At 47.1% G+C, this 12,500-nt stretch overlaps 2 protein-coding genes across 2 annotated transcripts in view; both read left to right on the top strand.

Moving 5' to 3' along the window:
- Positions 1-6,073, top strand: part of LOC147471703 (uncharacterized) — an 8,331-nt gene extending 2,258 nt beyond the window's left edge. The window contains exon 2 of the mRNA XM_086537921.1: positions 3,910-6,073. Coding sequence (XP_086394047.1) covers positions 3,910-5,775 — 1,866 coding nt within the window. The 3' untranslated portion in view covers positions 5,776-6,073. The remainder of the gene's footprint in view (positions 1-3,909) is intronic.
- Positions 5,942-12,500, top strand: part of LOC147471702 (uncharacterized) — a 6,925-nt gene continuing 366 nt past the window's right edge. The window contains exons 1-2 of the mRNA XM_086537488.1: positions 5,942-6,073; positions 12,186-12,500. The exon at positions 12,186-12,500 is cut by the window's right edge and continues 366 nt beyond it. Of these exons, the coding sequence (XP_086393614.1) occupies positions 6,047-6,073; positions 12,186-12,500 (342 nt within the window). The 5' untranslated portion in view covers positions 5,942-6,046. The remainder of the gene's footprint in view (positions 6,074-12,185) is intronic.

The raw sequence follows: 12,500 nt of genomic DNA, 5'->3' as shown, positions 1-12,500 counted from the left end.
TTTGTTTTTGATGAACTTACTAAGGTCGTGTTTGATACAGCAGGAGAATGTTCATTAGTTTGCAGCGATTTTCTGCAAGGAAGAAATATAGATGTCAGGGATTCCAATCTCAAAGTTAGGTGGGGAGGTGTCACCGACATAGGCCAGGTGGGGGAGGTGGATATCCCTCTGAATTTTGGGCCGGTAAAGGTTTGGCATTCCTTTTTAGTGGCGGATTCGTGGAATTTGCCGGGGAAGCTTCTGTTAGGGTGCGATTTCATTCGAAAGCATCAGGTAGTTTTTATAAATCAACCTCCTCAGCCCATCCACCTGTCAATCGAAGGTCAACAGGTGGATGTGTTATGGAGTCCTCCTAAGGATGGTTCTGTTGCTACTGAATTGTGTGGTTGTAGGGGACGCCCTGTAACCAGTCCAGAGAGGCCGAGTCCGGGGACGCCTGGTGCGTCGGCCCCTGGGGGAGCAAACATACCAGATGAGGAGGCACTCAAAGCTGAGGTGGAGGACATTGTAGATAGTGGTATAGCTTATAGTGGGTTAGCCACGTTAAGAGAAAGCCAGGTTTTGGAAGCACAGTCGTGCGGTGTTTTAGATTTAGAGCTCAGTGGGGATGGAAAGGTTCCAGGGAGGATAGATTCCATGTTATTCATTCCACGGGAGTTAGCTGGCTTAAGACTTTCGGAAGGGATAGTCGGGGTACGACGGACCGGAAACAGTCTTTGGTTCAGGGTTCCTTATGCAGTAGAGGAGGATGTTCCTGTTGAGGTAGATACAACGGTCTGCATAGGGGACGTCGTCGGATTGCAAAAACGTCAATCTGACGAGGATGTAGTCGCGATAGGGGCTGTCAGTTCTAGCATAAGTACTATGGATTATAGGGTAGTTAGGTTGTTAGAAGAAGTGGATGGCTGGTTCGCGAGGGGTTCAAAGGAACATGACATGATATCAGGATTGGTTCGGGAATTTCCTAGAGTGTTCTCTTTGGATGATGAACCATTGGCGATCTCAGATCATTTCTTTCATGAGGTCAGGGCTAAGGGACCACCTATTTTTAAGAAGTCATATCCAATCCCTTTGAAGTATAGGGAGGAGATTAGGCGCCAAATCGAGGATATGATGGCTCAAGGGGTTATTTCGCCTTCAAGGTCCCCTTATAATAGCCCATTAGTACCCGTGAAGAAGAAAGATGGCAGTTTGAGGCTGTGCTTGGATTTTAGGCTTCTAAATGAAGTTATTCCAGATGATAGATATCCACTGCCTCACATAGACACAATCCTGCAGCGAATGGGTCAGAGCAAGTTTTTTTCTTGTCTCGATCTCCGTCAAGGGTATCATCAAATCCCTTTGACACCGCAAAGCAGGGACATGACGGCTTTCTCGACGCCAGACGGACACTACCACTACAATGTGTTACCGTTTGGTTTGAAGGATGCTCCAGCATCTTTCCAACGTATCATAAACCAGGTTCTCACCGGATTAGTAGGGGAGGTCGGGTTTGTGTATTTAGACGATATTGTCGTACTAGGTGATTCGTGGGAAGAACACTGTGAAAATTTGAGGGCAGTGCTGGTACGGTTGCAAGAAGCAAACCTAGCACTGAAGCTATCTAAATGTGTGTTTTTTAAACTCCAGGTTGATTACTTGGGACACATTATCTCGGCAGAAGGGGTGAAACCTCAACCAAGAAAGGTTCAGACAATGAGAGAATATCCCCTCCCGCTTACCGTACGCGATTTGCAGGCATTTTTAGGTGCTGCAAATTATTATCGCAAGTTCATTAAAGGGTTCGCAGGCATAGCGAGACCATTAGTTGACCTGACCAGAGGGATTCGGTCTGCTGATAATAAGAGTAAATTAAAGTGGAGCCCTGAGGCAACGGAAGCATTTGAGATTTTGAAAATGACTCTGAGTGAGGACATAGTGTTAAGTTTCCCAGATTTCAGCCGAGCGTTTGTTCTGGCCACTGACGCCAGCAAGTTCGCAATTGGGGGGGTCCTACAGCAAAGGGGCGATGATGGAGCACTAAGACCTTTGTCATATTTCAGTCGAGCGCTGAAGGGGCCGGAGTTGAATTATAGTACAATTGAGCGAGAGGCATTAGCAATAGTTTATGGACTCCAGATAAATCGTACTATCATTCAGGGCTACCGCGTGGAAGTTCATTCAGACCATAAACCTCTGCGGTATTTGTTCACGAATAAGGAGGGATCAGACCGGGTGGCTAGGTGGCGGATGGCCATAGCTGATTATGATATTCAGGTGGATTATATACCTGGGAAGGATAATGTAGTAGCTGATGCGTTATCCCGCATAAGAGAGGCTGATCACCTTATTGATGATTTAGTAGTGGGAGCCATTACACGGAGTAAACAGCTAACCAGAGGAGCAGTGGAACAACCTGCTAGTTTGGATAGTTCCATAACTGCTGGATGTCAGGGTAAAGCTTCCAGAGGTAATAAAGGTGTGGTCGGTAGATGATTTACGGAAAGCTCAAGAAGGGGACGCTTTTTGGAGTTTGCTCAAACATCACTTGGTAGAGGGGACAGCTTTGCCGAAGGGGTTTAACAAACGTACACCTGGAGGTTTGGATACATATAAAGTTAGACCGGACGGGCTATTATATAATGTATATACAAATGCTATGGAGTTAAAGTTTACAGCGGTAGTGGTACCGGACGACTTTAAAGAGACTGCGTTGCAGCTGGCACATAGTCTCCCTATCTCAGGCCACGGAGGAATAACAGCTACTCTGGTTAGACTGGAAAAGTTTGCATTCTTTAAGGGAATGAAAGATGCGGTGCGAAAATTTTGCAGCAAATGTGAAGTTTGCCTGCGTTGTAAACCCGGGAGGGAGGTATCAGCTCCGTTATTACACTACCCGGAAGTCACCGAACCGTTTCAGAGGGTCCATATGGATATAGTCGGACCTTTTCCGGGGGCAGGGGGATTTAAGTACATCCTTACTGTAGTGGATGCTCTGACCAAATATCTCTATGCAGCCCCTTTGAAGACAAAAGAGGCATCTGAGGTGGCGAGGGCGTTCATCGAGACAGTAGTGTTAAATGAAGGGGCCCCAGGACATGTTGTAACAGATGGGGGAGGAGAGTTCGTAAATGAACTGTTTAAGGAGTTATGTGTACAATTGCATATAAACAAGCATGTCATCACTCCTTACCACCCTAGTTCAAATGGCCAGGTAGAAAGAGTAAATGGTGTTTTAACAAAGATTCTGCGGACCTTAGTTTGGGATAACCCAGGTAGTTGGAATGTGATGTTGCCTATGGCTATCCTAGCATACAACACTGCATATCACCGGATAATTAAGGATTCCCCATTCTTTGCCCTGAAACACCGTGACCCGAAGTGGCCATATATATTATTCTCCAAAGAGACAGTCCCATGGTATAATTTGGAAAATTATTCCAAAGAACTTAAGGTGATAGGTAGTAAAGTTTTTAAACGCTGCCAGCATCACATTGAAGAGGAAATTAAGAGGAGGCCTCGCGATAGGCCTCAGTCCAGGCACCTTCCAGTCGAGGAGGGTGATCGAGTGTATGTTCAGGCAGTGCCAAAGCCTGGGATAAGTAAAAAGGTACAGCCACTGTATACTGGACCTTATCGAGTTATAGACAGGGTTAGTGATGTAGTATTTAAGATACAAAGGCTGTCAGACAAGAAGGAAAGTAAAATTCATATAGACAGATTGAGATTAGAGACGTCTCTTCGACCGGGTCAAGCTCGAAATGTAAACAGGGCATATCCAATACACGATTTAACTGATGTAGAGGAGACAAGTGAGAGTTCTCGAAATGAAAGTCAGTAAGGAAAACTCTCATGTTCTGAGTTGTATGTTTGTTTCATATTCTGTGCCTGTGGAGCTCATGCTAGGCTATTTTTTTTTCTATTTTTCAGATTATTTTGGGAGTGGGGGCCCGGGTGGAGTCAGAGGATTCCTTAGCAAACACCGGTCTGGTTTTCATTCCTGAAGGACGGGTCCTGTACACCTCCTCCGTACAACTTATACCTATACAAGTGGAGAGGACACGATTTACTGGACCTTTGCTCGAGCTCCAGGCCTGGCTTCGAAAAGTGGAACAACGTCTAAATACTCTCAAGTTAAGTAGCTCAGATCAAGATGGGAAGTACCGGGATGGGGGAATGCACTCTGATCTTGTGAAGCCCATATTGGATGGTTTAAGTACGACGGTCACTCAGTTATCGGATGAGATTGATTATCAGAATTTGGTAATTCGAGACTTTTTCTTATCAATGGGCGGGAAGATAAGAAAGACACGTTCTATTGTTGGGGGGATTTCTGCTCTAACAAATGTGGCGAACTTTGTCTTGGGAGTGGTAACAAATAGCCGGATTGATAGATTACATTCTATGATAGTGTCTACAGAGGAAACGGCTCGTAAAGCTTTAGAGATGGGGGAAGTGACATTTTCTCTCATGGATAGTGCTCTTGGGGACGTCGCGCGCCTCGAGGAGGCACAAAGAAGACTGGAGGATTCCATGGGGTTATTAGAGTGGGCGGTAAAAAGAATGGGAAAGTCAATGGGGGAAACCCAGCGCTTATTCTTGCTTAGTCTAACCCTGGAAAATTACAGGTCGGTTTTACAGAGGGTCAGACATGACCAGTCCTCATTATTGGGTGGGTTAAGAGAAGCAATTAAGGGACGTTTGTCACCGGAACTCTTATCCCCAGGTGTTATAATAGATTTATTGTTACAGCTCTCCAGGGAAGGGGTACATCTAATTTTTCCCCCTAGGGAGCAGGATATTCATTTGTACTACGATCTCATACACGTGACGGTCCGGCCCGGGAATTCTTCTGGGCAGCTGATGATGTATTTAGCACTCCCCTTACCAGGGTTGAAGTTAGATGTCTTCAGAGTCCACAGTTTCCCTAGACCTGTCGCAGAGACTGTAGCCTTTATACAAACAAAGATTGCTGCCTCTTATTTGTTTGTTTCAGAATCACGGGACCTGTTCATGGAGGTAAATTCCATGGACTCTTGCCGTGTGGTTCTGGATGACCTGTACCTGTGCCCTGCATCGGCCGGACTTCACCGGAGGGGGCACGTGCGGACGTGTTTATCAGCGGCCTTCTTCAAGGAGGCCGAAGTAGAAGAAGTCTGCGATGAGATGGTGACAGATCACTTCGCGCCGATTTTGGTGAGGCAGGACACGCGGTGGATCTACAGCATGCCTCATCCCATCGAGGTCTCCGTTTCCTGTCCGGGAGCACCGGAAATAGGGGTCACCAAACCGAGGGAGGTACTGGAGGGTGTGGGTATCCTCCGTCTGGCGTCAGGTTGTCAGGCCACCTCCCAGGACTTCTTGATCCCTCCGGTGTCCTCTTTGGAGCGTCAGCAGGTGGTCGTTGTTTTACCGAAGCCTAACTGGCAGGAGCTACAAGGAATGGTGGACCCGGATCTTCGGGAGGAGATATTAATGGAAAAGCCGCTGAGTGATAAAGAGCCCGACCCCTCAGTGGTGGAGGCCTCCACCCTCAGGGAACGGGCTTGGACAAGGGCTCTCCTTCGCACGAGGCTGGGAGAAGTCCACCAGGAATGTTCTACGGTCGTATCATGGATTCTCATGATTGTGCTGTGGGGAATAGCAATGGCTGGTCATGGCTGGTGGTTCTACAAGTTCCAGACGATTCGCCGACAGTGCAGTCGACAAGGGGTTTTGGAGGAGGCCACGCCCAGCGAAAACGATCAGGATTGCGTCGCGATGGAGTTCTCGACGCGCCAGGAAGTACAAGTCTAGTGACAGAGTTAGTGGCGTCCTTGGAGCGATTTGCCGCCCTTACGAGGTGTCGAGCCGGGGGTAAGGTAAGTCCTCAGGGGCGCCCAAACTGTATTTTCCTAGTGTGACATGATCAGGGACGATCATATTTGTAGGGGGGAGTGATGTCGTAAGACGATGTCGTATGGCAGAATTTTAAGACTTCGCGCATCGTCGTCTGCGCAAGCGCGACGACGTGAGACAAGAGGACGTCTGAGACAGACAGAACTCTGAAGGTCCCGGGTAAACAACTATGGAGACTCTGCCGGTTATCTTTTCGGTAAGGGGAGTTTAATCTAAGTTGTGTGGGAGGTTCCTGGGCGGAATGTCCAGTGTATCAGAGACAGTTAATTTTGTTAAGTGTTAAGATTTTGTTAAGTGTTAAGTTTTATATATAACCATTTTACTACTATACTTATTTACAAAAATAGAAATAAAAATAGTAAAATTGTAGATATTTTGGTTATCCTTAATTAAGGGATAGTTCCAGGTGAGAAGACTTGAAGGGTTGATATTCAACTTCCACCGGAAAGGGTTTCCAGTTTCGCCCACTGAAAGAACTGGTGGTGGCAGTGATAATAATTCGTGAACTAATAATTACTTTCATAGAAGATAATAGCAGGTTCACGACAGTGGTGGCGGCGGTGGTGCTGCTTTCCGGTTTTGACGCTACTTTTAACGAGGGTATTTGTGTTACTTGTACAAACTCTCCAGTTTTCTTTACAGCAGCGGAGTTCCCAAGTTGCTGTGTTGCTTTCTTGTTTTATTGTAGTATTATAATATGCTAAGCTTAATGGGTGTTAAATTAAACAGGTTCAATACATAAATTTACAGGGATTTGCTATCTTACAGAGTTGGTTATGTTTAATTTTGTAAGCTTATCTTTGTGATTGTAATTTGTCAATCCTGTTACTACTTTATTATAGAATATTTTCCCCAGCGTTACCCCCCCCTGATAGCTACAGAGTGTGGTAGCGGGGGCTGTTTACCGTCTGGCCGTGCTGATCTTTGACCGCGTAAGCGCAACGCCAGCGATCTCGGCGGGCGGCTGCTCCGAGGCCTTGGAGACGGGGTCAGGTCAGGGTGGGTGAGCGGGCCCGGGTGACACGGGTGACGGGTACCTATCTGGGTGAGGGGAGAAGCGCGGCTGGCGTGGAGTCGGCGGCTCGGTCAGTGTATGACGTGACGTCATTAGGGTCTGCCAGGGTTGAGTCACGGGGTTCCGTGGGAGCGTGAGGCTAGGCGGGGCATCTCAGTGACGTCACAGCTGAGGAGCGGGCGCGCGGTATATCTTGCTAGGGCAGGAGTGTTGCCATGAGCACCTCCAGTTAAAGGTTTCTCTTTTGGCTTCATTAGATTTCTTATTGCTTCTACTATTGCTTGTACATGGATGAGTCTCAACTGCGTGACGTGTTACAACACGCGGCTGGGGATTTAATTGCTTTTTTGTTTCCAACCGGAACTCGCTCTTCATCGGGAAGGGTATCGTTGTTGGAGGGGCGTGTGCAAGGGGCGATTAATAGTAGTATCGCATCAGTAGGTACAGAAGGCCTTGTTCCGGTGCATAACCTACCGGAAGTTATAGATCGTTTCGTTCGCGATCTTTTGCAAGACTCAAGCGTTGACCCAGTGTTGTCTGGGGCGATAGATTTTATTAGGCAGTGGTCTGTAGAATCTAGGAAGGCGTCCGGGGATCAAATAGCCGCCCAGGCAGAGTCAGGGATTTTGCCGTCGGCAACTGATATCTCTGCGGTAGCGGGTGGCGATACAGAGGCGGACGACCGGGAGATTATAAATTGGGCAGAAGAGGGAGGGAAAGGCCTTCAGCCAAGGAAAGGGTCTGGCGGCCTCATCGTCCCCTCAGGAGAGCCAGAAAAAGGGGAAGGGGCCTTCTCCTGCAGTGAAGAAGGAGGCAGCTCATTCTGGTAGTGCTTCCACTTGCATTTTTTGCGGAGGTATGGGTCACTCCTTGAATGATTGTGCTGCACTTATAAGGGGAATAAGGGAAGGGATGTTTGGACCACGGGCTCAGCCACAGATTAAGCGTTCGTATTGTTCACGCTTCGGTCACGGGGTTGAGTCTTGTAAAATTTTCCAGGGACATCTACGGGATTTGCAGAGACCGTCACCGGCTGCAGGTGCGACTGGAGTTCAGGGGCCGCCGCTGGATAAAGGGTTGGCCGCCGGTATGAGGGAGAGGAGACCAGGGAATATGCTCTGTTTCTATTGTCAACAACCAGGGCATATGAAGATACATTGTCCGGTAAGGCTAGAAAAGATGAAGGGAGGACAGAGCTTGCAGCCTCCCCATCCAAAAAACGGCGACGGTCAGGGGAACGTGTAGATGGGTTTCCGACGGATGCAGAGACTGTTTATCACGGGTTACGTGGGAAGTCAACAGTAGGTGCATCAGATTCCTCGATACAGAGGGGTAGGGTTATAACCGTACAGTCTTTTGGTGCGGGGTTACTTCTTTTTGACCTATTTGTTTTTGATGAACTTACTAAAGTCGTGTTTGATACAGCAGGAGAATGTTCATTAGTTTGCAGCGATTTTCTGCAAGGAAGAAATTTAGATGTCAGGGATTCCAATCTCAAAGTTAGGTGGGGAGGTGTCACCGACATAGGCCAGGTGGGGGAGGTGGATATCCCTCTGAATTTTGGGCCGGTAAAGGTTTGGCATTCCTTTTTAGTGGCGGATTCGTGGAATTTGCCGGGGAAGCTTCTGTTAGGGTGCGATTTCATTCGAAAGCATCAGGTAGTTTTTATAAATCAACCTCCTCAGCCCATCCACCTGTCAATCGAAGGTCAACAGGTGGATGTGTTATGGAGTCCTCCTAAGGATGGTTCTGTTGCTACTGAATTGTGTGGTTGTAGGGGACGCCCTGTAACCAGTCCAGAGAGGCCGAGTCCGGGGACGCCTGGTGCGTCGGCCCCTGGGGGAGCAAACAGACCAGATGGGGAGGCACTCAAAGCTGAGGTGGAGGACATTGTAGATAGTGGTATAGCTTATAGTGGGTTAGCCACGTTAAGAGAAAGCCAGGTTTTGGAAGCACAGTCGTGCGGTGTTTTAGATTTAGAGCTCAGTGGGGATGGAAAGGTTCCAGGGAGGATAGATTCCATGTTATTCATTCCACGGGAGTTAGCTGGCTTAAGACTTTCGGAAGGGATAGTCGGGGTACGACGGACCGGAAACAGTCTTTGGTTCAGGGTTCCTTATGCAGTAGAGGAGGATGTTCCTGTTGAGGTAGATACAACGGTCTGCATAGGGGACGTCGTCGGATTGCAAAAACGTCAATCTGACGAGGATGTAGTCGCGATAGGGGCTGTCAGTTCTAGCATAAGTACTATGGATTATAGGGTAGTTAGGTTGTTAGAAGAAGTGGATGGCTGGTTCGCGAGGGGTTCAAAGGAACATGACATGATATCAGGATTGGTTCGGGAATTTCCTAGAGTGTTCTCTTTGGATGATGAACCATTGGCGATCTCAGATCATTTCTTTCATGAGGTCAGGGCTAAGGGACCACCTATTTTTAAGAAGTCATATCCAATCCCTTTGAAGTATAGGGAGGAGATTAGGCGCCAAATCGAGGATATGATGGCTCAGGGGGTTATTTCGCCTTCAAGGTCCCCTTATAATAGCCCATTAGTACCCGTGAAGAAGAAAGATGGCAGTTTGAGGCTGTGCTTGGATTTTAGGCTTCTAAATGAAGTTATTCCAGATGATAGATATCCACTGCCTCACATAGACACAATCCTGCAGCGAATGGGTCAGAGCAAGTTTTTTTCTTGTCTCGATCTCCGTCAAGGGTATCATCAAATCCCTTTGACACCGCAAAGCAGGGACATGACGGCTTTCTCGACGCCAGACGGACACTACCACTACAATGTGTTACCGTTTGGTTTGAAGGATGCTCCAGCATCTTTCCAACGTATCATAAACCAGGTTCTCACCGGATTAGTAGGGGAGGTCGGGTTTGTGTATTTAGACGATATTGTCGTACTAGGTGATTCGTGGGAAGAACACTGTGAAAATTTGAGGGCAGTGCTGGTACGGTTGCAAGAAGCAAACCTAGCACTGAAGCTATCTAAATGTGTGTTTTTTAAACCCCAGGTTGATTACTTGGGACACATTATCTCGGCAGAAGGGGTGAAACCTCAACCAAGAAAGGTTCAGACAATGAGAGAATATCCCCTCCCGCTTACCGTACGCGATTTGCAGGCATTTTTAGGTGCTGCAAATTATTATCGCAAGTTCATTAAAGGGTTCGCAGGCATAGCGAGACCATTAGTTGACCTGACCAGAGGAGTTCGGTCTGCTGATAATAAGAGTAAATTAAAGTGGAGCCCTGAGGCAACGGAAGCATTTGAGATTTTGAAAATGACTCTGAGTGAGGACATAGTGTTAAGTTTCCCAGATTTCAGCCGAGCGTTTGTTCTGGCCACTGACGCCAGCAAGTTCGCAATTGGGGGGGTCCTACAGCAAAGGGGCGATGATGGAGCACTAAGACCTTTGTCATATTTCAGTCGAGCGCTGAAGGGGCCGGAGTTGAATTATAGTACAATTGAGCGAGAGGCATTAGCAATAGTTTATGGACTCCAGATAAATCGTACTATCATTCAGGGCTACCGCGTGGAAGTTCATTCAGACCATAAACCTCTGCGGTATTTGTTCACGAATAAGGAGGGATCAGACCGGGTGGCTAGGTGGCGGATGGCCATAGCTGATTATGATATTCAGGTGGATTATATACCTGGGAAGGATAATGTAGTAGCTGATGCGTTATCCCGCATAAGAGAGGCTGATCACCTTATTGATGATTTAGTAGTGGGAGCCATTACACGGAGTAAACAGCTAACCAGCAGGTTGTTCCACTGCTCGAACAACCTGCTAGTTTGGATAGTTCCATAACTGCTGGATGTCAGGGGAAAGCTTCCCCAGAGGTAATAAAGGTGTGGTCGGTAGATGATTTACGGAAAGCTCAAGAAGGGGACGCTTTTTGGAGTTTGCTCAAACATCACTTGGTAGAGGGGACAGCTTTGCCGAAGGGGTTTAACAAACGTACACCTGGAGGTTTGGATACATATAAAGTTAGACCGGACGGGCTATTATATAATGTATATACAAATGTCTATGGAGTTAAAGTTTACAGGGTAGTGGTACCGGACGACTTTAAAGAGACTGCGTTGCAGCTGGCACATAGTCTCCCTATCTCAGGCCACGGAGGAATAACAGCTACTCTGGTTAGACTGGAAAAGTTTGCATTCTTTAAGGGAATGAAAGATGCGGTGCGAAAATTTTGCAGCAAGTGTGAAGTTTGCCTGCGTTGTAAACCCGGGAGGGAGGTATCAGCTCCGTTATTACACTACCCGGAAGTCACCGAACCGTTTCAGAGGGTCCATATGGATATAGTCGGACCTTTTCCGGGGGCAGGGGGATTTAAGTACATCCTTACTGTAGTGGATGCTCTGACCAAATATCTCTATGCAGCCCCTTTGAAGACAAAAGAGGCATCTGAGGTGGCGAGGGCGTTCATCGAGACAGTAGTGTTAAATGAAGGGGCCCCAGGACATGTTGTAACAGATGGGGGAGGAGAGTTCGTAAATGAACTGTTTAAGGAGTTATGTGTACAATTGCATATAAACAAGCATGTCATCACTCCTTACCATCCTAGTTCAAATGGCCAGGTAGAAAGAGTAAATGGTGTTTTAACAAAGATTCTGCGGACCTTAGTTTGGGATAACCCAGGTAGTTGGAATGTGATGTTGCCTATGGCTATCCTAGCATACAACACTGCATATCACCGGATAATTAAGGATTCCCCATTCTTTGCCCTGAAACACCGTGACCCGAAGTGGCCATATATATTATTCTCCAAAGAGACAGTCCCATGGTATAATTTGGAAAATTATTCCAAAGAACTTAAGGTGATAGGTAGTAAAGTTTTTAAACGCTGCCAGCATCACATTGAAGAGGAAATTAAGAGGAGGCCTCGCGATAGGCCTCAGTCCAGGCACCTTCCAGTCGAGGAGGGTGATCGAGTGTATGTTCAGGCAGTGCCAAAGCCTGGGATAAGTAAAAAGGTACAGCCACTGTATACTGGACCTTATCGAGTTATAGACAGGGTTAGTGATGTAGTATTTAAGATACAAAGGCTGTCAGACAAGAAGGAAAGTAAAATTCATATAGACAGATTGAGATTAGAGACGTCTCTTCGACCGGGTCAAGCTCGAAATGTAAACAGGGCATATCCAATACACGATTTAACTGATGTAGAGGAGACAAGTGAGAGTTCTCGAAATGAAAGTCAGTAAGGAAAACTCTCATGTTCTGAGTTGTATGTTTGTTTCATATTCTGTGCCTGTGGAGCTCATGCTAGGCTATTTTTTCAGATTATTTTGGGAGTGGGGGCCCGGGTGGAGTCAGAGGATTCCTTAGCAAACACCGGTCTGGTTTTCATTCCTGAAGGACGGGTCCTGTACACCTCCTCCGTACAACTTATACCTATACAAGTGGAGAGGACACGATTTACTGGACCTTTGCTCGAGCTCCAGGCCTGGCTTCGAAAAGTGGAACAACGTCTAAATACTCTCAAGTTAAGTAGCTCAGATCAAGATGGGAAGTACCGGGATGGGGGAATGCACTCTGATCTTGTGAAGCCCATATTGGATGGTTTAAGTACGACGGTCACTCAGTTATCGGATGAG

Source organism: Penaeus japonicus, unplaced genomic scaffold, assembly GCF_977035675.1.
Source record: "Penaeus japonicus unplaced genomic scaffold, GWHDUDI00000001_assembly GWHDUDI00000006, whole genome shotgun sequence".
In the NCBI taxonomy this organism is placed as follows: domain Eukaryota; kingdom Metazoa; phylum Arthropoda; class Malacostraca; order Decapoda; family Penaeidae; genus Penaeus; species Penaeus japonicus.
The sequence above is the reverse complement of the archived record's forward strand: the minus strand, read 5'-3'. Positions and strand labels throughout refer to the sequence as shown.